The 26,250-nt window shown below is 45.6% G+C and overlaps 1 protein-coding gene across 7 annotated transcripts in view; it reads left to right on the forward strand.

Annotated features, from left to right (window-relative positions):
* ENPP2 (ectonucleotide pyrophosphatase/phosphodiesterase 2) overlaps nucleotides 1–26,250 on the forward strand; it is a 721,223-nt gene that overhangs the window by 282,056 nt on the left and 412,917 nt on the right. For 5 of the 7 annotated variants that reach the window (XM_085605050.1, XM_085605051.1, XM_085605052.1 and 2 more), the window contains exons 1-2: nucleotides 15,780–15,934; nucleotides 16,282–16,384. In XM_085605050.1, the coding sequence (XP_085461176.1) occupies nucleotides 15,902–15,934; nucleotides 16,282–16,384 (136 nt within the window). In that variant the 5' untranslated portion in view covers nucleotides 15,780–15,901. Of the gene's footprint in view, nucleotides 1–15,779; nucleotides 15,935–16,281; nucleotides 16,385–26,250 lie in introns of those variants that run through there. The other 2 variants (XM_085605056.1, XM_085605055.1) reach the window with 1 other exon arrangement.

The raw sequence follows: 26,250 nt of genomic DNA on the forward strand, positions 1-26,250 counted from the left end.
ATGGTCTTTGGTGCTCTACTTGGGTGTTATTTGCTTTAGATTTTTACTATGGGAATGATTGTGTAAGTTTCCGGCTTGAAGGGGGGGCGGGGGGGCTGGCTTGTTGCTTGCTTAAGTTAGTGGGTCCCAGTTGGACCAACTGGGGTGTTGTGTTTGTCCTGGCACGACCATGGGTGGGCTCCTATAGACATATGTTCGCACCATAGTTGTCCGTGGGGGGGGGGGGGGGGGGGGGTGGGGTATGACATGTTTGTTTTCAGTTTTTATATGAGAAACGTTTTCTGTTTCTTACAAGGGGGTTGTAGCCATCTTAGCATGTGGACATTTATGTAACTAGGACAGCAGAATTTATGACACTACTAATTATAAACTTCTTTCCTGGAATGTGAGCGGGCTCGGCACTTGTAATAAACACTATCGAGGGCTATCGTTCCTCAAACATCATGGAGCTTGCATAGCATGTCTCAAGGAGACTCACTTAACTGAAACAGAAGCCAAAAAGCTCACAGAAAATTGGAAGGGGCAAACATATTACGCTACCTATTCATCATTCTGCAGGGGGGGTTGATTTGGATAGCCCCTGGGGTACCATTTTCATTAACTTACATGGAGGCAGATAAGGAGGGCCGATATATACTGGACCAGTGTACATTAGATGGGGAAGATGTTGTTTTCATTAATTAACATGGTCCAAATACTGATGACAACTCCTTTTATGCTACACTTAAAGATGTGATGTTGGCTATGACCAGAATTGATACGTTCCGGGTGGGCAACGTTAATTGTGTGGTGAATGGGGATTTGGATCGCCACCCTCCCCGACAGGGTACTAAACCTAGGAGGTTATGTCTCAACTGGGGTTAAGTGACGTTTGGAGGGACACTCATCCGGTACACCAGGCATATACCTGTCACTCGGCCACATATGGTACATTTAGAAGGATAGATTGACTATTGGTGACACAACAGGCAGTCACTTGGGTACGGGAGGTAGTACATCTGACACAATATTTGTCTGATCATGCTCCTTTTGCTTGTCTATTCCAGTGGAAGGGAAGCACCTGGTTCCTCCCATTCATACCAATTCCCTTCCAAGATACTGCAGGACCAGATGGGTAGGGAGACTATAGCGGAATCCATGACAGAATATCTTGACATGAACTGGGCGACCACCCAGAGTCAAGCAGCGGAATGGAGGGCACTGAAAGTGGTGCTAAGGAGTAGATGTGGGTGTCTTTCTTGTGAAGTGAGACGTACCCTACAGACAGAAGTCCTTCACGAGAAGGCTTTGGCAGCCTTATAGCCATGACCGCAGGGTGAGGAGTGTGGACAGGAATCTGAAACTGAGCTATTGAGGCACGTAATGGAGACTTGAGACAGGCGTGAGCATTGCACATTAAAATAGTATTGGCAACTGCTTCATAGGGAAGCTTTGGTGACTCTTGGCCTGGATCCATCGTTGCAAGCTGCCCGCATCTCTGTACTACAAATTAAAAATCCCAGACGGGGTGAGGCTAAAACCCAGGGTGACATACTGGAGGGGTTACGGGAGCACTTGGAGTATGCTTACACCAGCCCAGGTAAACCAGACAATGAACAAATCATGGATTTGTCAGGGATACAGATCCCACAACTGGGTAGTGTGACAGAGCAGAAACTGGACTCACATTAGAGGAGGTTCATGCGGCACTGAAGTCCTTTCCAATGGGGAAAGTGCCTGGAAATGATGGCTTCACAGTCGAATTTCTATCAGGCCTTTAGTACAGAGGTGGCTCCCCATCTACTTAAAGTCTACATAGAGGTACTGGATAAAAAACACTCCCGTCATCCATGCGTGAAGGTACCATTGCAATGATTTTGAAGCTGGGGCATCTGACCCATCCTCCTATCATCCGATCACGATGAGATAAATATAGATATGAAAATGCTTTGTTAAGTTCTCGCACTGCGATTGGGACCGGCGATTCCTAGGTTGTTCCATATAGACCAGTGTGGGTTCATACCTGGATGAAACACTACCATGAACATTAGGCAGTTAATGCATGCCATAAATGAAGTGAAGGACAGTGAGGGAGTATTAGCCCTGGTGTCTATTGATTTGCCAAGGTGTTGGACACCGTGAACTGGCTGTACCCACTTGCGGTCCTTGAGGCAAGGGGTTTGGACGTCGCTTTAGAGACTGGGTGAGTTTGCTCTACGCGAAGCCCATAGCTCGGGTCAGGTTGGGCAGACTGTGCTCTGCCTCTCTGAAGATCGGGTGAGTCGCACATCAGGGTTGCCCATTGCCAACCCTACTGTTTGTGATAGTGCAGGAACCTTTGGCCATAGGGCTCCAAAAGGATATGGCGAATATGAAATGAAGGATTTAATTGAGAAATACAAACCTCTTGTTTCATCTGCTTAGTTTGGCAATGTTGCCGTTGTTTTGCTATACACTATTTTTGATGCCTTACAGATTCTTGTGCTTTTTGTAAACAGCACAATGGTGCTGTCTGGATGTTTCTCACAAAATCCGCTGGCATATATAGTAAATGGCACTGCCCATGAATCTATATTGGTTGGCACCCTTGACAGTGCTTTATTTGAGCCAGTGGTTTCCGGTGCTCAGCACAGGCACTTAATCATGAACATCTGCACTTATAGCTTGAACTCAACCCAAATGTATTGGAGCACGGAAACATTCATTTTTGGTTGGGATGGGAGTTTTGTTTTAGGTGGTGCTTACAAGAGAATTGGGCTGATGAAAGCTGCTTCCTGACGAGAGCCCCAGCACTTTTTTTTCTGTCAAATAAACCACTGACCCTTGACCTCTTTGCCCGGTCCCTCTTTTGTGATTTTTTTTACCTCCATTGCGAAACATTTGTCTATGCAGCATCTTACAGATGTCCACTTGTTTACTGGCCAATATGCTCTCCTTTGTACTTTCCAGTAGCTGTCTGGCTAGTGGCACAGCTACACCCATATAGGGCAATTTCCTTGCCAAACTCACCTTACCGTCGGTTCCAAACCCGCTATCCCTGGCATTTTACTCTCTGTTCTGCCTGCATGTCGCCTCATTTTACTTTACTCTTGTTGTGCTACCCCCTGTATCCACATCACACTCTCCATCTGACTGCTATTATCTCTCTCCACACGCTCTCCTGTCAAGCAACTTACCTCATGACTCTCACAAGGTCTTCTGAAACAGGCCAAAAGGTTCCCCCTCCAGATACATGCATGTCCTTTTCTCTTCTATTTTTCTTCCCCTCTACACTCCTGTTCATCTTATGCTCATGTTCCTGTCCTGCCTCCAGAGCTGGCGGGTACCATCTTGTGTTACCTCGCACAGATCAGCCTCTTGTAGCTAGCATCCCCTCTTTCTGGAACCCTTACTTACGCCAGCTCTTGCTTTTCTCTACCTGGCTCTCCTACGCTCTGGCATGGGCTGTGCCTCCTCACCCTTGGTCCCTCAATAGCTCTACTGCTTTTTATTAGGCATTCCATACCCCCCCCCCGCACCTCTTGGGCACTGCCACCACTGAAGCCACCTTCTTGCCAGTTTCCTTACCAGTCACCCAATGGACTGCCCTTTCTCCATCCTCCTCAGACCCCCTCACCTCCTCTGACGATAAGTCCTCTATCTCCCCAGCCCTTCCGACTCATAGATACTTTGCTGCACCGTAGCCCAGCCATGCAATGTGGCTCCTAAGCCCCTTGATCTGTGCCCTTAGCCTGCTTAGCGGATCCCAGCCACCACCATGTTCTTGGCACTAACTTCCACTGGTCTTATGAGACTCCTCTTGTCCTGCCCCAACTCTACCATGTGTTCCCCTGTTTTTTCATCACAATCTATTCTTATTGAGGCCCTCTCAGTGACTGCTAGGACCGCCTCGCTGCATTGTCCCTCTTTTTGCACTGCTGGTAGATGTTGCACATCCTTATGGGGTATCTGTGATAGAAGTCAGGTGAACTCATTTTGCCAGGTGTCTGCCATGTTCCCATCTCCTTCACCCTCCCAAGCACCGTTCTCACGTCCGAACACTCATGCGCTTTCCCCTGTCTTATGCTGGTTGCTGGGTCAGCTTTTGGGTCAGAATGCAGCACATGTGGAAAAAGGAAGTAAGTAAATGAAGATATTTCTCCTCGTTACGTCAGTCTTTGGAAAACCCAGGTTTACTGGCTTTAGTAAATCTGGGTTTGCGTCTAAATATATGGGTAGATATACCAATGCCGTTGCTCCACCTATGTAACACCTAACTGATGCAGTGTGACACAGTGCTAGGCGCGGTGTTATTTGTTTTCTCGCAAAGCCAGGCAAAGCGACGCAAATCGACCGTTATGTGGCTTTGTAAATCTGGACCAGCATTTTGAATTCTGGCTGCGCCAAAAAAGTGGCCTAACCACGACGCAAAATGCTAGTAAACCTGGGCCTAAGCAGTGTCTGCATTTAGTGGTGGTCATTACGCAGAAATGATAGGCATCGGGGGATTTTCCAAAATATTCTCCCCACTGCAGATCTTCCTCCCATTTCTGATGCATTCACCTTGTTGGAGAAACATCCAGGCGCCTGGTGAGACTCAATCTGTGGAGGATTTTTCACCACTACTTGGAAGATAGAGGGCGTATGCACCCCGCTTTGGTCATCGGAGAGTCCGCAAGCCAATCTGTTAATTCGACCCGTAGTCTCATTAACCTGTTGAACTCGTGGTTTATTTACTATATACACAGACAAGTGAGATAGTTGCACAATTGAAGAAAAGCTCACATCCGTGAAAGGTCTCGGGGGGGAGGGAGGGGTGGGGCTAGCAGGGTTACAGATTAATTTGTTACCGGCAGAGATCTGTGAGGATATGTGGTTTGAAGCGTTTGTCTCCGTCAGACTTGCACACAGCGAAGTTGCAGGACTCCCCTTTCAGCTCTTTCCGGTAAGTCCCTCCCTAAATTCTGTCAAATTCACATGGAGGGATTTTGAAAATAGGCGCACGTGTATCTTATTGGCCGCTTTGCGACTCGCCCCTTAATTAGTGAGCAATAAGAAGGGAGAACTCTTAGGTCTGGCGTCCAACACCCTCCCCCAACTTATTACGGAAGTTTGCCACAACAGATAAGGATTTTCGTTACAAAGGCAGTGGAGCGCTGTGATTTTGTTTGTTGCATATTTATATAGCGCCACCTCGACCCGAAGGTATTGGAGCGCTTTACACGAGCACCGTTTTTACATTACACATTCAGGCACGGGGAGCTCAAGTGATTTGCCCAGAATGACAGGATGTGGACGCGACCCTGAGGCTCGAACCCTGGTTTCCAGCACCAAAGTCGGCAGTTTAGCCGATGGACCACATCCTCTCCAAGTGATTGGCTTGCAAGACTCCCAGAGTCAATTTTTAACAAGATTGCAACTACCATATCACACTGAGTGGGAAAGACAAAACGTCCCCCAGCACCCCCAGGGGTGGTGCTATCAATAGTGCAGCAGGTACCGCGGCACTGAGGGGGAGCGTACGGCTGCTTTTACTGCCGTCTGTTTAGCATGTCCGTTCTTGCCGTAGGTCCCAGGTCATCCTCAGCGCATCACTCAGCACCCAAAACATTTCTATCCGGAAGCGTGCCAGGTTACTCTTACTCATGTATGGAATCTTTGGTGAGTCCTGGGTTTTTAGTCAACAACACTTTATATCATGCGATTTTTCAACCTCTCCTTACAGTGTTAACAAAACAAGTACAAATCCCAGAATGCGCCGTTCTTTTTGTCTGAAATCCTAGACTGGCTGCAGGTGTCGTGTGGCCACTTGGCAGCTACTGCCTTATGTTCGCTCGGGGGTACGTATTCCTGTTGGTAGCCGGGTAGAGGGGAAAATACCTTTCACTTCTGACTGGTTGGCCTGAGAGCATCATTCACACAGGCGACTTGCCACCAGCTACCAAGGTATCATCAAACATGCCGTCCCGTCTGCTTCTCCAAGCCACAGCGGGAGGCCATGAAGGGGGGGGAGGGGCAGCAGCAGCCCCCACCCCTCTCACGTCCGGGGTACTATCAGGCTAGGTCTACAGTGAGGGCTGGCAATAGCGAAGAGGGGTGTTGAAGCCAGGTCATGTCAACCCTCCAAGGCCCCACTTCTCGTACACCTCATCCGGTAAGTAGAGCGACTTTATTCCGCTTCCAGTAAACTCAGATTTTCCACAGCCAAATATTTAGTGGTCCCCAAATTCAAACGAGCTTCTTGGGGTGTCAGAAGCTTCATCATGGGAACTTCCAAACTGTGGAACTTTCTTCCATTGTAGCTGAAGGACCGTCCGAATATCCTGTCCTTCAGAAAATCTCTCAAAGCATGGCTTTTTAGTAATTAATACAGCATTTCTATTCACAGACAAAACAAGCATTTGCAATGCAATAGGTCTCGCATTTACGCGAGTTTGAGCTATTGGCATTGTAAATGACAATGCCTTTTATTTATGTTTTATTTTTTAAAACATAAAATAAAAGGCATTGTCATTTACACAATGCCAATAGCTTAAACTCGCATAAATGCGAGACCTATTGCATTGCAAATGCTTGTTTCTTATTGACAGCTGTAACTTGCTTCTTTGCTGCTAATAAAACTGCCCAACTCGATGAACTGTGGTAGCAAGACTGCACTTAGAAACAATGAGGATCACAGGATGCAGAGTTCACATGTGGATTTACAGAAGATTAAACTTGCAGATCAAGTGTAAGACAACCGTCACACTAGAAAGAAGACTTTCGCTATAGCTCAGCCTTTGTACAACTCGATCCCTAAAAGACCAGTATAGAGCCCCGACAGGCACAGACCTCGACGCTGTGATCACCGAGAGAGGAAGACCTAAAGGACTGGCATGTAACAGCAAACACCTGTTGCCCAAAAGGTTATAATGGGACTGTGGAAGATGCCAATGATTCTTGTGTCTCAGCAAGATGGTGAAAGTGGCTGTAGTTCCTCTTGACTGAGAGAACTGTTTCTACACAAAGCTGTGAAGAACTAATCCATCTTGTTAAAGGGCATCACTATCACCTACAATGCAACTTCAAAGGTTACAGAAGCAGCTACAGTAAAACCACACAGGAGTTAACCAGACGGGTATTAACAACGTAGGCGGCACATTCTAGTTCGCTAATCTAAACGGGCATCTTCACATCTTGTATAGCTGGATGCTTAGTTTTAGTGCCCACATCAAATGCCAATAAAGCTTCAAGTACGGTCAAGTGAGTAAAACAAACAAGCATTGGCCGCGCGGCCGTGAAAATGACAATGCCGCGCGGTAAAAGAAATCATCCTCCTGCTCCGGTTTTGCACACTTAAGGAAAGGAACTGCCAAGCAAGAAGTAGAATAAACAAGCATTGGCTGCGTGGCCGTGAAAATGACACGGCTGCGCGGCCCGTGAAAGTGATCGCGGACGCGTTCAAGCAGGGCGAGACACATAGCGGCTGCGCGCGTGCACGCTCACGTGCACGCAAGCTTTAGGCGACAGGCAGCACTTGGAAAACCCGCATACAAAATGTCTCGGCCAGACCAACGCATGCGCTGGATCAGATGAGACCTAAAAAGCGCCAAGACGCCTCCGGGTATTCGGGCGCTTCATAAGATTCTAATCAAATCACTGTGGCTGCATGGGACATGGCATATACAGCATATACATTAAACGTCTGTACGTTTGACATTCACAAACCTGTTAACTGGCCTCATGTATTGATAGTGACTTTCAGGCAGCCCTGTTTTTCGGCTGTATGTGTTTCAATGAAACACACTCAAGAAAAGTGGTTCTGACTAATGTTTGTTAATGATCCTTTTTTGACACATTTTTCCTTACTAATGTTTTTCACCAGGTTGATCAAACCTAGAGCTGGAGAAAAGCATTTTTGAATTTTCATCAGTTTCTTTTTATTGTTTAGAGGGGGTTGTACCCCCCCACCCACATAAAACCTCACTTTCTAAGAGCGTTCCCCCCTCACCTCCTTTTCCCTTTCTTTTTAGGTCATGCTGAGCCAGCGCATGCGATGCGAGAAATTTAGTGAGTGGCTTTTGAAAGTGCTACCAGAGGCTTTTGCTGGCCTCAAGCTTGCGTGCATGCGCGCAGCCGCCATGTGGGTTTCTGTCAAGGCTCATTAAGCCTTGCGTGCCTCTCTCCGCCTTGTTTTATTTACTTTTTGTGTGCACGCGCACACACACACACAACTCCCGGTCACGGCCGAACTTCTTGCTCGATATCACTTTTTTTTCTTTTCGCGTGCTTGTTTTTATTTCCTTTGTGCGCGCACGCGCACACAACTCCCGGTCGCGATCACTTTCACTGCACCCGTACTCGAAACCTTGCCTGTAATAGGTTCTAAATTGTGCCCCAGCCAGATTGTCCACACAGTGACTTTTATTGCTGTAGTATTACAACATCAAGGTTAGATATGTTAATATGGCTACTGTGATTGGTATATGTATTATTTAAATGTTGTTCCTCTTAACGTCAACATTGTTTTTGGTCTCATTAACATCATTAGTAAACAGTCCACTGAAAATATGTCCTATATCCTTTTTTCTGTCTTTCTGTTTCTTTCTCCTTCTCTCTCACCCTGCTCAACCACTCTGTATATCTCTCTGGCTGCTTCTCTCTCTCCATTGTATCCCCCCATGTCCCTCCCTTTTCTTTCGCCTTTTATCTTTCTCCAGTCTCATTATTTTTCTCCTTTCTCCTCTCCCTGTGTTATCTCCCGTCTTCCCCCCTCTCACTCTCTCTTTTTGTCTGTTTCCTCACTCTTTCTTTCTTCTCGTTTTCTCTACATGTTTTCTCTCCATTTCTTTCACTGTATCTTCCCTCTAATGTTCTTTTTCTCGTTCTCTTTCTTTCTCCCGGTCTTCTCCGCTCCCTCTCATCTCTCTCTCTCTGTCATCTCGCTTTTTCTCTCTTCTTTCCATTCTCCCTCACCTCTCACACTCTAGTTCTATGCCTCTTTTTCCCACCTCTTTTTCTCTCTGCTCCCACTCCTTCTCCCTCTCTCTCTCTTTCTAGCTCCATTGCTTTTTCCTCTATCTTTCCATATGTCTCTTCCTATACCGATCCTCCTTCTTCCGTTCAGATAAAGACAGAAAATGTGGGTTCTTTGAAAGGAAGTGCTAGCTCTGTTCAATTAAAGGTGTGGCAGACATTACGTAATGAGAAGTGCTAGTATGTGCAGCACTAAATGTATAGCGGATTTGGTCATATATATGCTGCTACTGCCCTGCTACGAGTAAAGCCTCCCTGCTGAGGAGTTAAGGTACTCTTATAATACATATACAGCAGTATGCTGAGCGGCACTGAAACTGCCCCATTAGGAAGTAAAGCAGCCCTGCTGATAAGTTATGGCACTGCCCCACTAAACGTAAACATCGCTGCTGAGAAGGTCTGGGACGCTCGGTTAATAGATTTATAGTAGTCTGCTGAGTCCACTGATACTTACTGTCCGATGAAACAATAAAGTAGCCCTGCTGAGAAGTTCATGTACTGTCCATTTAAAGTGTAAACTAGCAATGCTGAGAAGTGCTTCTACTGTACTAATAAAAAGTAAAGGAGCCACCTGAGAAGTCCTAATTCTGTTCCACTAAAAGCAAAGACTCCCTGCTGAGATATTCTGGCATCTTCTTCATATATTCACAACAGTCTGCTGGGAAGTGCTGTGACTGCCCTGTTAAATGATAACACAGGCCTGCTGAGAAGTGTTTGTACTGTCCCATTAAAAAGTAAAGCAGCCTTGTTGAGAAGTGTTTGTACTGTCCCACTAAAACGTAAAGCAGCCTTGTTGAGAAGTGCTAGTACTGTCCCACTAAGAAGTAAAACAGCCCTTCTGAGGCGTTCTAGCACTGTCCCTTTACAAAGTAAAACATTCCTTCTGAGGCGTTCTAGCACTGTCCCATTACAAAATAAAACAGTCCTTCTGAGGCGTCCTAGCACTGTCCCATTAAAAGGTAGCCCAGCTGAAAAGTGCTGCTGTTGCCCCACTGCCAGTAAAGCATCCCTGCTGAGATGCTCTGCTACTGTCTTAATATATTTACAGCAGCCTGCAGAGAAGTGCTGGTACTGTCCCACTAAACGTAAACCATCCCTGCTGAGAAATTCTGGTACTCTGCTAATATATTTACTGCAGTGTGCTGAGAGGCGCTGATCCTCTTCCATTAAAAAGTATAGCTGCCCCGATGAGAAGTGCTCGTACTGTCCCATTCAAATGTAAAGTAGCCCTGCTGGTAGTTTCCCATAACTTGTTTGGGAGCAGTGTTGCGAAATCCTTGTATTGTCCCATTGGAACCACAGCACCCAGCTAAGAAAGGGTATCATTAAAGGAATTTTAGCCTTGCTGAGAAGTGAAAGCAATATCCAGTTCATAGTAAATCAGTTCTGCTACTAAGTGCCAGCACTATCTCATTATTGCAGAAATGAGACATTCGGGTCATGCCCGTTTAAAAAAGAAAAAAAGTGCCCCTACAGTCTGTTAAAGGTATAGCATTCTTGGTGATAAGTGATATCACTTTCACATTGAAGGGATTGCAGCCCTTGCGATAAGGGCTGATACTGTCAAATTTTAAACATAGTAGCCCTGGTGCAAAGTACTGTTACAATCCTGTTCAAAGTGTAGCTACTGAGAATTCAATACTGTAGTATTAAATTGCAGGCACTTTGCTAAGAAGTGCTTTTAGTATGACATTCAAAGTATACCAGCCCTGCTGGACAATACTCGTGCGTGTCCTTTAAAAGAATAGAAGACCTGAGGCCTTACTGAAAAGTCTTGGTCCTTCTGTCCAATCGAAGGTCTAAGATCACTGCGAGAATGTTCGGAGCTATCTCTTGAAAGATATAGTAGTCTGGTAATGAAGTGCTGATTCTGTCCAGATAGAAGTACTGGCACTTAAACCAGCTGCAGCCCCACAGCAGCCCTGCTGAGAAGTATTGGTACTTTTCAATTAAAGGTCTAACATCACTGTGAGAATGGTCTCATTAAAGATATAGCAGCCTAGGAGAGCAGTGTGCATTCTATGCAGTTACGAGTACTGGCACTTGGAGCCGACTGCAGTACTCATTAAAACTAAGCATACCAGCCCTACTGAGGAGTACTGCCCCCTTCCAACTAAAGATCTAACATCACTGTGGGAATTGTCAATTATTGTCTCATTAAAGATATAGAAGTCTAGCAGGGAAGTGTTGACTCTTTCCAGCTAGAAGTACTGGCACTTAGAACCAGCTGCAGTGACCGATTAAAAGCAGAGCAGCCCTACTGAGAAGTGTTGGCCCTGTCCAATTAAAGGGCTAACATCACTGTGAGAATTGTCTCATTACAGCTATAGCAGCCTTAGAGAGCAGTGTGCATTATGTCCAGTTCAAAGTGCTGGCACTTAGAACCAGCTGCACTGACCCATTAAAAGCATAGCAGCCTTACCGAGGAGTACTGGTCCCTTCCAATTAAAGGTCTAACATCATTGCCAGAATTGTGTGTGCTGTCTCATTAAAGGTGATAATCCTGAGGGAAGTGTTTGAAGTACAACCACTGACAACTGACTGTACTGTTCCTTTAAAACTTTAGAACGCTTGCTGAGAAGTCCTGGAAATGTCCTACCAAAAAGTAAACAAGCATTGGCATAGCCAATAGGTGTCGCCTATGGGACCTTATAAGTGTTTAGCCATGCAACAGTTGATGTTGTTGCACCAAGGATATTGTGCTGCATAACTAAATACTTAGAAGGTCCCAAAAGCAAGAATTATTGGCTATGCCAATGCTTGTTTACCCATATGTTTTGTATCGCCCGCTTTACTTTTTTTACCTTTACTACTTCACTCTACTCCATTTACGTTTTCCCATCCTATAAACCCTTCATGTTAACTTCCCCCTTTTACTCCCTTTTATTCTTTCACTTCCCCATTCTTCTAAGATTAAAACGACTTCTATCCTCCTGTTTTACTCCTTTTTTAAAATTTTACTTTTACTAATTCCCCAGCTATGTTTACGTTTAATACGTTTGCCTATTCTATACTTTTCCACCTTTACTTCATTCACTTTCCTTTTCTGTAATACCCTTGTCTTGTACCCCCACTTTACTCTTTTAACTATTACTACTTTCCCTAACTCATTTATTGCCCCTACTGCATTTACATTTCCCCCAACCTATACATCCCCACTCCTTTGCATTTACTAATTTTACTCCCTTCTATTTCTCTAAAGAGCAGTTTCGTCCGCCTCAAGCTGACTTTCCTCGTGTTGGAAATCATTCAAATGACGGTATTCGGGTTATTGGGCTGGTGACATTGAGCACGATGGGACTTGTAGTTAAACACTTCACACTATAAATCTTAGCCCACAAGTCTTAGCATGCTTAGATCGATTGGGTGGGAAAATTAACTGTCTGGAAGTCGCCCACGTGACATGGAGTCAGCTTCTGCCCTTCTGCGTTTCATGTTCATTTAGCTATCTTGCGTGGTGTTCATGGCTGCACCTGAGTGGTTCCAAATCGGCCACATCTCAGAGGAAATCGTGGGCCATATTACCAAGAACGGGCGATAACATTGTCGCCGGTTTAGCGGCAGAAGCTGCCGCCAAGCGGCTATAAGGAGCTTGATAATATGCCCTAGAGAATTCCAATAGAAGCCCAGGTTCTGGAGGGAAGTACATCAAACCTGGGCTTCTATTGGAATTCTCTGCGGCATATTATCAAGCCCCTTATCGCCGCTTGAGCGGCAGTTTCCGACGCGAAAGCGGCGATAATGTTACGCCTGTTCTTGATAATATGGCTCTTGTCTTTTTATGTGGCGCTAGGAGGCCTGCAGCTGTTGTAGACGGCCAGGTTACACCCAGCAGAACAACTACAAATCATTCATAATAGTCCTTCTACTGATTCTACCAAGATAACACATGTCGCTGTTTCTTCACGTGTTTTCCCCTTAACCAATTGCTCTGTGTTTAAGTCAGAGAATCCTATCAGGCTGGGCTCAGGCACAATGGACCTTCTCGAGACAACCTTCAGCTATCAAGGTCCAAGTTGAATCGAGGCAGTGATAACATTGTCCCTTCGAGCTGCGCTCAAGGCAGAAACTAAAGCTTGGTTGGATGTCAGCCTCAGTAGAACTCAGGAGTGCTTAAAAGCCCTTCCCAGCCGGGGATACTGGCATCAAACAGGCCGACTGCCAACTTCCTTTCTGCAAATGAGCTCGGACTCTGGGGAGGAAAAGCAAACCTGCCCAGCACTTCCTATGCCACTTAACCTTTGACACTGGAGTTGTCAGTACTGACTCAGTTCAAAGTGAACTCACAAAAAATATTTCCATGAGTGCCGTGAGACAAAAGAGGTCCTTGATCGCAGCCGTTGCTCTCTCTACTTGCAAATAATATTCACAGCGGCCCCTCATCACATTCTGCATGTGTGTGTTGGGAGGGGGCATTTTGTGCTACCCAACATGCCCGTCATCAGTTTGAAGGGCTGTGTTGAGAAAATGAGCGTTAGCAGCACTCTGGAGTGTTGGTGGTACAAAGGAAACCCGGCACTCCTGGAACAGATCCTTCCCGGGTTCATATTTATAGTAAACTTGCCTCAGAGAAGCAGAGTAAAGGCATAACGCAATCACCTCATAAACTAACTAACGTCTAATTTTCGCAACTCGGTTTATAAGCACTGGCTAAAAAAAGAGCACACTTTCATGTAAAAAGTGTATTAGACTAAACATTAGATTGGAGCTAACAGACGTCCCAGGAAGCACCCACCCCTTGGTAAAGAGTTTTTATGAAAGACTCCTACAGAGCACTCCATCCATCCCTGAGGCCAACCGCACAACCTCCTCTCCATCCACACCACTAAGAACAGCCCATGTGGGGGCAGCGCACTGCATGAGCAGGGACAGCCATCGACCCCCCCCCCCCCCCCGCCCGCACCCCCACCGCTTTGCAACTTGGAAAAGACTTATGAAGACTTCACAGCGCCTCCAGGACACACGCTGTGTTCTCCTCGACAGTTGTATCCATAGAACTGCTCACACACTTATTCCCAACAGTTCTTTTTCCTCCACTCTTTAGTGCTAAGTGCACCCAAATAAACACGAGAAAAGCCCGCCCTCCTCACGATTACTGTCAAGCAGATGCCTGAAGTAAAGCTCACATGGGCTGTTCCTACCACAAATGACGACACTCCTAGAGCACAGCGCCACGAGGGAAGCGCTTCTAGGGCGTGTGAAACTACTACTCAGCTACGTGTTGTCTGAGGGGGTCGAGGCCTCTCATGTTGAACAGCTTCGATGGCTGTGTTCACTCCTGCTTCAACCCAAAGAAGGTGGGGTTACTGCATGCTCTTCAGGCAGGGGGCGACACTGAGCGGCCTTTACCACAGCGGTCAAGCAGTGACTACAAGGACATTCTGGACACAGGCCCTGGCCAGGCAGGAGGCACCAGGGGCAGAGACACAGCTGCTCCCAAGGGCTCCGCGGCTCCCTCTGCACAATCCGCTGCAGAAATCAATGTCAGAAGTAATTAGGACTCACACTGCGGCTCTCTGATCCTGTCTGGTGAGTGAGTTTCAATGGATCTCATTCTCTGTAAGATCGGCTCGCCAAACGAAGTCACTTCTAGCCAAACACAAGAAGGCTCTTCTCTCGCCTGGCTCCGCTTCAGCCACCTATGGGGCAACATGCATGCAAGACAGAGCACGACTGTGCTTCCTGTACACGCCAATATTGACACCAGGTGACAACATTTAAAGCAAAGGTCCACAGTCGTTTTAAGGTTATGGACATGAGATAAATGCACACCCCCCCGAGTCTGAAATGGAACACATTACATTACACAGTCTGTGCTTATCCCAACACCAGCCAAGGATCCAGCCATCCTGGACCAAACTTGGACGCCTCCGAGTCAGCATTTCAAAACGTGTAAAGTGCAGCAGATCCAAAGGAAGAGACAACTTTTTTGACATCACGTTTGTCAGCCTCACTTTCCTTTGGTCAAAGTGCAAACAAATGTGTGATCATACGATTGTCTTCAAGGTTTCAACACAACTGGGTTTTTAGTAAAAAATAAGTGGATGGCACTGTTAGGAGTAATCACGAAGACGCGAGGGAAGTGGAGGGAGAGGCTGCCGCCCTCGCCGCCTCCCCAGGTACTTTCTTATGTTGTTATGGCTGACACACCAGGACAGCTCTCCCGAACTCTTGCTTTGCTTGTCTTCCTTTCCCTTCGCTCGTCTCGGAGCCCTCCCCCACCCTCCAAGCACACAAACAGCTGTGGGTTTCTCAGGGCTAAAAGACCTTGCACTGCGACCACCCACCCCAAGCACTACCCAGCTGCCTGCCTCTCAACTCCAGCGGCGGCATGTGGAGGTCGTTAACCCTTTCCCCCCGTGTTTGGTGAGTGTGTGAAAGGCCCGGATGTACATCGGGGATGTGCTACTCCAGCAATTGGACGCTCTTGTAAGAGATGTCATGTTTTAAAACAACATACCCACCGTTTGTCACTTCACCCATTTCCTTCCTTCCTCTGCCGACATGGACTGGGCTAGAGGAGAATCTTTTCTTCTGCAGTTTTCTCCTCTCATGAAATGCATGCAGTCCCTGTTCCCGGCCGCCCCTCTAAAGCCGCTCTTGTGTCGGGGAGTAGTCGCAAAACAAACTTGTTGATTTTTGCAGTAACATAATCAGCGCCCCGGTGCCAGAGGCCGCCACATGAAAGCGAGTGTGTTTGTCCGAGGGGGAGGGGATGCTGCCAGGACCAGCCCCTCAGCCAGGCCTGTGATTTGTGAGGGGAACATGATGACATCGGCCATTGGACGAATCAGGCGCGCCTGTCAGCCGGCCCAGGTGGGATTACTTGGGTTGAATAGAGCTGTGAGCGCCGCAGAGCCAGAAAGCACAAGCCTCCCGCGGAAGGGAGAAAGAACCGGCCTGCAGGCTCGTGAAGGGAGCCTCTGACATGGCCCCGCGAAGCCGGCTCCACTTACACCAGGTAGGGCAGAAAGCGCTGAATGTGCACGTGAGCACTCGTGGCTGCCCCTCTGCCACCGTAAACGCCGAATCCCTTCCCACATGAAAGAGAAATAACTTTTTCGCAAATTATGACAATAAAAACCACACATCATTCCACACTTTTTGTTAGTTTTTTCCAATCCTTGACAACGAGGAAGGCAAGCCTCCCCATGTTAATATTTTTCAGGCTATTTTCGGATGTGCGCGCTTGTGTGGAAGTGGGTAGTGTGAAGCCCTTTGATGTGCTTGGTCTAGTCTTTGATAAATGTATAGGTCTGTCTGCCCTTTCTGCTACTCCCTTTAACATCTGCTTTCTTGATTTTGCAGGTGATATCTCTAGTCACCTTTGCCATCGGTGTCAACATCTGTCTGGGATTCACGGTAAATCGCTATAAAAGGTCAGAAGATTGGGATGAAGGCATGCCCTATGGTAAGCGCTTTTACAGTATGTCTTGCCTGTCCCCAGTGAGTCCACGTTAATGATTCCGGGGGACTGCTCACCCCTTTTGCCAGTCAGTGACTTAAAATGTGTTGCACGCCTGACTACTGTCGCCTACATATTCAACATATCACGTGCATAAAGTCTGCAGGGTCACCCATATGTCGAGTCTGGGGGCTCATTGGACTAGTGCCTCCACAGCAGGAATCTGTTTTGGTTTTATAGTAACAGGCTGAAATCCCACATAGGGACCTCACTCAGCCATTCATTCTTTCGAGGTCGTTAAGTTTTGTAACTATAAACATCTGTTATTATGTGCCAAAATGCCTTTCTGGATGAACGGGAACTTTACAAACACACGTTATGTTATAACTTACTGAATGAGTACAGAACCCATGACAAATAGAGCACATGCAACTTACCCCATACTCCATGTGCATAAATACTATATGGCACATATACCACGCAGTGCACCTGTACTACTTACAGAATGTGAATATACATACAAATATGTACGGCACACAAATGTCCACCGATACCATATACTACGTGCATCCTTCTAAAATATTGGATGTGATGTTATTCGTTGTTCTATAGCTCCTTCTCCACTAGTATAGCCCTTTCTTAATCTGGGGCCTTTCAGACTGTTCTGCGGCTTCACTCCATGGGTTGCACGGGGTTAGCTGTGATTTGATAAGTGTCCAGTTCTGTAATGGTTCCCATTAGTGAAAGTGAAAGTAAAACACGTTAGACCTGCTGACGATGTTTGTAGTGTTTCATGTGTACTTGTGGATGTGTTGATGGACTTTGGACATTTTACCCTGAGCTGGGTCTTTGGTTTTCCATAGTTGGGGTGTGCAGATTGTTCACTAGACTGCATTGCTTGCCAAGTTCATAAGTTTCTCTCCGTGGAATTCTGCAGAGTTACATGAAAACTCAATAAGATTCCCTCAAAGTTCCGCAAACAGGTGGAATTAGGCACATTGCACTGCTCGCGCTTATTTTTAGCGCAGGGAGCGCGTTCCACACTGAAAAATCAGATTGAACTGCACCATGCGGCGCGCCAGAGGGCGCTGCTTCTCAAGCTGAATTTACTGCTGCTTGAGTAGATTTTCTCCTTAAGCGGCAGCTTTCTGACTGTGAATGGACGCAACCCACCGCGTTGGGGAAATCTCACCAGATGCCCTCCTAGCAACCAAAAATCGTGCTGGGGACCCAAGAAAAAAGTTGGCCGGAACTCTGCATTTCATACGTAACACAGAGGCTAAAACTGCACCAACTCCGCTGGCGGAGTGGAATTTTTAAGCCCATCCCTAGTATATAGCTCTGGTGATATGTGCATGCGAGGGTGGGGGGGGGGGGGGTGCAATGTTTTAGTTAAATTCATCTGAATGGTTCTAAGCTGTATGTTAATGTTGTACAGTGGATTGGGGGTGAGTTTGCGATGCTTTACCATCTTTAAGCTTTTGGTGTCATGTTGTGCCAATAAGGAAGTCGGGGGATCTGTGTCTGGTGCTCGGCTTGATAAAGGAACATCCGAAGTGTGATTCTAAAAGTGGTGTGCAGCGAATATTGTTTGGTGAAAGTGACCAGTGCTCTTGGGTATCAGAGAGGCAACTAACTACGTGGTGTGTTTGGTGTATATTAGAAGTTTTGTCCAATGTATTGTATTGGATGGTAGAAAATGCTGTTGAGAGCCAACTACATGATGTAAATGTGCTGTGTTGTATGCATGCATTGTGGTCTGTCTAGAAGTTCTGTTGGAAGTTTGCAAGTTTTTTGGGAATATACATTGGCATCCCATATTCTTCATGGACATATTGATCAAATAGCATATAGGTACATACAATAAATAAGGCATGGCCATATATACTACATAGTGTATAGACTCCTATAGCAAATGGAACAAGTAAATCTACACAAAGACTGTGTGTATAGATATATTTACACACGCATACATATATGTATATCTTTTTTCACTGTAAGAACAAAGGTTAAAGTAAAATTATAGTTAGGTGTAGTGTTTTAAAGTGAAAAAACACAGGAATTTATTAGTTCTAGTTAGCTCAATTAACTATACCTCATGCCCAAAGGTAACTATAGCTCGTGCCCGGCATGCAGTTTTCTGATCCATAATTTAATTGCAAACATTAGTGATCTTATCGAGGATGGAAGTCATGAGTGAGGCAATATATGGGGTAGTTTAGCAGGGCATTGCAAGGGTGCGAGTTATAGTTACATTTGGGCACAAGTTACAGTTACCTGAGATAACTAGAACTGGTGAATTTCTGTGGTTTTTTGAGTTTAAAACTTTACATTGTTACTGAACATTTCACCTCACTATAACGTTACCTGAACCTTTGTGTTTTTTTCCAGTTAATTTTTAGGTTCTTTTTAACGTAAAGTAATATTTTATTACCATGTGTAAAGCAGACCCCATAACTTGCCTGTCCTTCAGTCGTGTGCGGCAGGCAGTTACTGCGCACGGTCTTTCCTCTTGCACAGCGTGGGTTTGGCCACAGGGCGTGGATTGCAGCCAGGCCCTGCTTCCAACTCCCCGGAGGCTGCCGTCGATAGACAGCCAACCCCACGCTGCACACAGCTTTTGGTTGTGTGTGGGGTTGGCTGCAGGGCCTGGCTTTCAGCCTGGCCCTGCGTCCAATTCCCTGCATGCAGCCAAACCCAGGCTGGACATGGGCGGAGGGTTGGCCACAGGGCTTGGTCTGCCACCAGGCCCTGCGGCCGCCCCCCCCCCCCCCAGCAGGCTGCCAACCCTACGCTGCACACAGTCTTTGGCGTGCGCAGTATCAGGTTACCCTTCAGCCCCCGGGGACGCACAACATATATATTAAGGAAAGGGTGTGTGCAGCTCCCCTCCCCAAGCATTAATAGGACCCTGGGATCCCATTCCTCAGGACCAAATTCGAAAGGGATGGGAGCGTGTGACCCCCCTCACCTCGACTTAATAGACGCTGTGGACCCCATTCCCCAAATACAATAATAAAAAAAGGGGAGGGAGCCACACAACCCCAGCCTTATTCGTCCCTGGGCATCCCATCCCCCGGGGCCGCATGACATAAAGGGGAGTGAAATCTGAGCATAACTATAGCATCCATGTAACCTTTTTTCAGTGAGTATGTATGTATGTATGTGTGTATATATTTGTTTTAGCTTTTATTGCAAAAAATATAAAAGCCCATATTTCACAAGAAAATATTTCACAGGTCCTTGTGGGATATGGGTTTCATCGTAATGACAACCCCCAAACCACTCTACTGAGATTTACCATTGTCAGGGCTACTAGGAGTATGCAACAATGGCAGGACAAATTATGCAGAGTTATCTCTCTAAATTATGAAGAAAAAAGTTAACTTGTGCAGTACATTCGCTGGAACTATTATTATCCATTTGACCTAGAAACTACATTTTCTGTTGAAATATGAAAATTATGTAGCAAGGTCAGTAAATAGATAACTAAGTGGTAATGCTGCATTTTATTATGTGTGTATATATATATATATATATATATATATAGAAGTACAGTCACAGAATCGCCTAATTCCACTAGCATGATAACTGTGCATTATTTTATCAACAATCTATTCATAAAAGGTTAACAAAAGCCCGAAATTCTAATGCCAATCGGTGCCTATTGTTAGCTGACCCTTAAAAAGAACTCCTCCATTAATTTCCCCCTTCCTAAGAAAGAACTTTCTTTCTCATAAAGGGCGTTTTATCTAGAGTTCTTCATTCCTACCTACATACGTCTTATAATCTTTTACTGCAGAGAAACAAACTCTTTAGTCCAGGATGCCCCATACTATTTTAAATATATGTTTTTGTGTTTTTAAGGTCCCCGTCCCAAAAATAAACATTTTAATATAAAAAGACATTACGGGCAACATGTTGAATATATTCACATATTGCTCTATTGAGGTTCTGCTGACCTTTACAAGCCACCTTGCCATCAGTCTTGTGGTTCTGATGTCATCAGAACCCCTGGTTGACGATGGTTTGTATATACATTTTCATTCATTTGAGCTAGAAAACATTTTTGTTGTTCAAACTTGCAGATGATAGATTATGAGGAAAACAAGGCAAATCCATAAATTTCAGAAATTGGGTGGCCGCGATATTGCATAATTCCAGTGGCCTTGCTTATACTTCATAGTGCATGTGCACGAATGCCAAATAGTACATTCTGCGCAGGACTCGGGTATTTTATTGAATATAGACCACCAGGTATGCTTTTGAGTACTGTATGTGGCCACATTGCACTCCTTTACTGTGTAGTATTATGCATATACTATACCTTCCAGACTGGGAATAAACATGGAACATACCTCGCAGATACACGTCAGTACAGTTCAGTGACATGCCCTTCTCACACAGGACATGCCTTCGGTAGACTTGGTATTACCACAGAGGGCTGTGGTTATGGCATGTGTATGTAGGGCAGGGCACGCTGTCAGCTAATGTAAACCTAGGAATTCTTCCAGGTGCTGGACATAGATTATTTTCTTATGTGGAGCATTTAGTTGGACAAGTTTATAGATATTACTTTAATTTATACAAATGCATATTTTTAGCAGCCACCGGATACTTTTCTTTGTTGGATAGTGATAAGTTCAAGTGGGTGAGTTAGGTCGGAATACATCCTGTGAAGGCAAATGATTCTGGTGACTCTCCAATATACACACCAATGGTTAGGTGAATTAACATCAGCTCTCAGGAACTGATAGTAATCCTGCCTGAAAGACAGTCTGCCCTTGAGTTATGGCTGAGAATGGGCTCTCTGAGTCTATTTGGACTTATGGGGTACTTTCGAATCTCCGGGATAGACGTCACATTACATGTGGGCTTGGCCCTAAAAAGAAACCACTAATTATTTACAGGTTTCGCCAATCTTTCAACAGCAAACAACATCACTACTTCACATCTTTTTCTTAAGCAAGCACACTCAGTATTTCTTGCCTGTTCTGCTTTATGATGTATCCTTCCATTGGAGGTCTTTAGTCAGACCGTCTTATTGGATTTGAAAGTCGAAATGCCTTGAATGTCTTACAATAATACTGTCTCCAGGTCGCCTTGCAACCCGCTTGGTCACACAAAAGCTTGTTGTGCCAGTTATTTTCTCTTTGGACTTACTGACACAAAAGGTTCTTGAAATTTGTGTTGGGAAAACCAAGAAAACTCTTAAAATTGTACTTTTGGTCTGGTGTTACTTCACTGGGACCCTCAGCTTAAAGGGTTCTTCAAATTGAAGTACAAATGAGGTTTAGATCCCAAAAATGCCTTGAACAAAAAAGCCATAGGTTCTCAGAGATTTTAATGAACCACCATTACGTTAAGGAAACAGGTAGTGGAAGTTCTCGCTAGAAGAATATGGTTTGGTTGCATTCCGAACACAAACTTCTGATTTTTGTCAGGAAAGACATTGTGTTGACTATTGGTAAGTCATAGGGCATGGTCCTTATAGATTGCGGGGACTGCTCCCTGGTCACAAGCGATTTAGCAAAACGTCCTCAATTCTCGTAGGTGCATTTTTATTAATCTCCTTTGCCTGCCAGAAAATGTATTGGATCACAACGATTTGCACCACAAACGTTCTGAGACCCAACCACTCACTTGCACAGTCTCCTGGGTAAGATAACGTCCATTGGAATTTCAGCAGTCGTCCTAGAGATTCAGTTGGTCAGCGGATGCAGAGACATTCCAGAGGGCTGGGTGGTACGTGGAGGATTTTGGGTTACCCTTGAATATGACGCGGTAAATTGCGCATAGACAAGGCCTGAGGTGAAGGACAACTAACACATTATTTGTACAAAGTTGTTTAAAGCAGTTGTACAACACATGCGCTTCTTTATAGCCCCTGGATTATTACACAGGGAGCGGGGTAAGTAAATTTATATAGATCTGTCATTATTTGAAGGAGATGTGAATGGCTCATTTATACAGGCCTGGCATTGTCATACATGATGTATATCAGGCACTGCACATAGGCCTGTCATTATTACACAGGTCGTGCCTCCATGCAACTTCATATTGATGTGACACTAGCACACAGTGCATGCTGTTTTCTGCTGCATTGGGCCTGGCCTGGGCTGGCTTTATCACAAGTGACATGTCTTTAGGCACTGTGCACAGTCCTCAGATTAAACCCAGTGCATAGGTTCAGCTCTGAGTATATATACATGTCCATTATGTGTCGAGTCATGTCCTCCGAGTTACTTATACACATTACATTATTGCATAGGCGTTATTGCAGTTGGTAGATATGGTATTAACATGCTGTGTATGGCGCTTGTAGCTGTATAATGACATGGTGTAAACACACAATCTATATAGTCTGGGACTATACATGGGTACGGATATATCGCACACAGCATTCCTCAAGGTATTGCATTCTCACCAGGCACATAACCAGATGCTGTGTCTAAACCTAGCTTTATCGCATTGAGCATGCTGCAAACTAGGATATGTAGACCTGATATTCACACACATTACAGGCTGTCAGGTACTGTACGCAGTGACCTTGTTTACTTTTTTTTCCTTTTCTAAACAAGTTTATTGATTTTATACAATATAAATCATAGTCAGAAGACAACCAAGCATGACCACCTACACAAACATAGTCACAATGCAATGCCATAAGTTTATCATTACCTCCAGACATGGTACCAAAACCGGTGCATGCACCTGAGAGCATCATTAAGGCAAAACACCAAGCGCAAAGTAGTCCCACTATTTGCCCCATATCTTGTTGTGTTTTTCTGTGCAACCCTGGCCTTCATACACTGACTTCTCATGCTACATGCACCAATCCACCCCATGACACCATTGAGACAATGATGGTGGTGTGGGCACTTTCCACTCAGGCTATATCCCTTTTCAGAACCATTGTAGCCACGCCGACTAATGCCTGATCAGCTCTCGCCCCTCCCAGCCCCTCAAAAGCTCTCGGCAGGGCTATCATCAGCGACAGAACTATTTTGCCGTCCAACACTTGCAACAGCATCTCTCCCACCTCACCCCAGAAGCTGACGATCATCGGCACAGCCATACCATACGATAGTCTGCTGGTTCATGAGAACACCTGAAGCATAAGGGACTGGATCGGAGGTGTACCAGATGGAGAGGAGCGAGGTAGTCATGGTGGAGGTAGCATAGCTGCATTAATCTAAACCTGGAAGAGATGGCAATGGTGCGAAGGACCATTCTGGCATCTCTCCAATCGTCTTCCAGGGTGCCCTACCCACTCGTCCCACTGAGCCTGTAGCGGTGCAATAATATCTGGGGCGTTAATGACCAAGGAGCTGTAGAACTGGGATATTCCCTCCTTAGGTAGAGTACACATCAGAAGCTAGGCCTCTAAAGGACTGTGCTCAGGGAACTCCGTGTTCAGAGCAATATGTGCCTGTAGTGCATGTCTCAGTATTAGATACTTGTGGAACTGTGTAGGCAACAGCTCAAATACCGATTGAAGCGCCTGAAAATAATTTATATAATTACCAGAGGTCCCCTAACGGGGACGTACAGTTCAAGTCCCATTTGGCAAAGCCATTTAGGCCAGCGGCTCTCGCAGTCCAGTCTCTCTCCATAGGGGGGGGGGTCTGTCTTGTACGTTTAGTATCCCAGCCCATGTATTGAAGAGCCAGGCTTCAGCTGAGTAAGACTACCTGGGTGACTTCGAGGAGCGTCGGAGGAATGAGGGAGCGTCGGAGGAATGAGAGTACTGTATCCCATCCCCATCACGGCATCAAAGCCCATTGAGACTAACTCAACCCTGTACAGCCCTGCTAAACCAAGTGTTAGGGGCGCCTAGACTAGTGTTTGGGATACCAGATAGTACAAGAAGAGGTTAGTCATGCCCATGCCACTGTCGTGCATGGTCTGTTGGCACTTGGACAACGCAAATCTCGGTCTGGATTTGAACCACAAAAACGTCTTTGCTATTGTATCCATCTCCCAGAACCAATGACTGGCTATCGCCTGCTGGAAGTTTTGAAAAAGGTATAAAAATGTGGCAAAACCATTATTTTATATAGTGCGGCCCTATCTATCACATTGAGGGGAGGGCTCCCACTTCTTTAAGTCAGACGTCACCCGTTGAACCAACGGAGCAAATTTGACACTCCATTCCAGTTCAATGAGGAGGGCGACATGGGTTCCTAGATAACGAAAGATCAAACACCCTATAGGGATGGATGTCTGCCTCGCCAAACACTCCTGAGTGGGATGGAGGGTGACCAACACAGATTTAGCATGGTTGATGCACAGACCCAAAGCCTCTCCATATAAATGTAGGATTTGCATGCAATGCGGATCCATCATGTGCAGGTTGGTCAGGAATAGTAAGACATCCTCTGCATACAGAGCTGTGCGGTCTTCATGGCGCCCCTCCCACAACCAGCCAAGTACTTGAGCATCCAGCAAATAAGTCTTGCTAATGCCTCAAAAACGAGGGCAAAAAGGAGAGAGGACATCCCTGCCTGGTTCCCCGTAGAATAGGGAATGGTTAAGAGACCACTGCATTAGTTTTCACTTGTGTGCATGACTCCGAATATAGCAGTTTAACATACTTGCAAAGGCAGGGTCCCAAACCCACTCTATGAGGACCCTGAGCAAAAATGTCCAGTCCACGATATCAAAAGCCTTTTTGAAGTAAAGTAAGTAGAAGGGCACTGGAAGGTGTGGCAGCAACTGTCAGCGTGCCAAAGCTACATGGTATCTCCTCAAGCAGTGCCTTGTACCTCTGTACTTATTAAGGAACAGTTGTCCCTTACACAGAGCCTCTAAACAATTAGATAAAGTTACAGATACAATGAGGCATATGTTTGATATTCAAATGGATTATACATAAACATTTATTTTGCACAGTAGTGGCCTGGTTTCAGCCGAGCCTTTCTGCTTGTTATGGTCCACATGCTCCCCGCCGCTATCCCTGTAACTATCCATGTACAACTTGCTGTGATGCTTCCATCTGCTCCCATTTGGACTTCATGTCCATTCCCCCCCTTTAATTGCTATCGCCCACATTAACATTTCAAGCGTTTTTGGCCTGATCTCACCCGACATTCCCTATTTCTCCCAGAGTGGTCGTGGACCTCGACCACGTCAGCAGACTGTCCAGGCACTCGCCTTACTCACCTCGTTCAACCTGTTGCAATATACATTTTGGCACGCAACATGGGCTCACTAGTTAATCCTGGGTTACTACTGTCGTAACCTCTCTCAGGCATAACTCTGTATGTCCTGAGGATGATCCTACGATTTCACAAAGGATCGAATTGTCGTCAACTATGTACCTAGGCTCGATTGTTAAATTGTTCATTAATGTGAACTTGAGCAGTGGTACTCGCGGATGGTGACTATAACCATTGTGTTTCATTTGTCACTTTTATATGCTTGAGCCATCAAGTCTTATTTGACTCTTTTGTTTGCTCCTCCCACTACATTGTTGTTTTACTGTGCAAAATACATATTTATGTATAATCTATTTGGATATCAAACATAGGCCTCATTATATCCCTACGTTTTATCTAATTGTTTATAGGCTCTGTGTAAGGTACCACTCTTACTTTATAAATACACATACCCGTGATACCTTATTTCCTTTGTGTTTCCTTTGTTTTACTTTGTGCCTGTGTACGGCATTAAGCCACACTGATCCGTGTGGGCAAGAGTATTCAGACTGTGTTTTAACCAGTTAGCCAGAATCTTGGCAAATAATTTGATTTCCGTATTAAGCAAAGAGATGGGCTGGTAGGTAACACACGTGTTGGGTGCAGGGCTGGGTTTGGGAAAAAATACAATGGTGGCCATATTGTGCTCAGATGAGAAGCAGCCCACATTGA

Source organism: Triturus cristatus, chromosome 5_1 (assembly GCF_964204655.1).
Source record: "Triturus cristatus chromosome 5_1, aTriCri1.1, whole genome shotgun sequence".
Classification (NCBI taxonomy): Eukaryota; Metazoa; Chordata; class Amphibia; order Caudata; family Salamandridae; genus Triturus; species Triturus cristatus.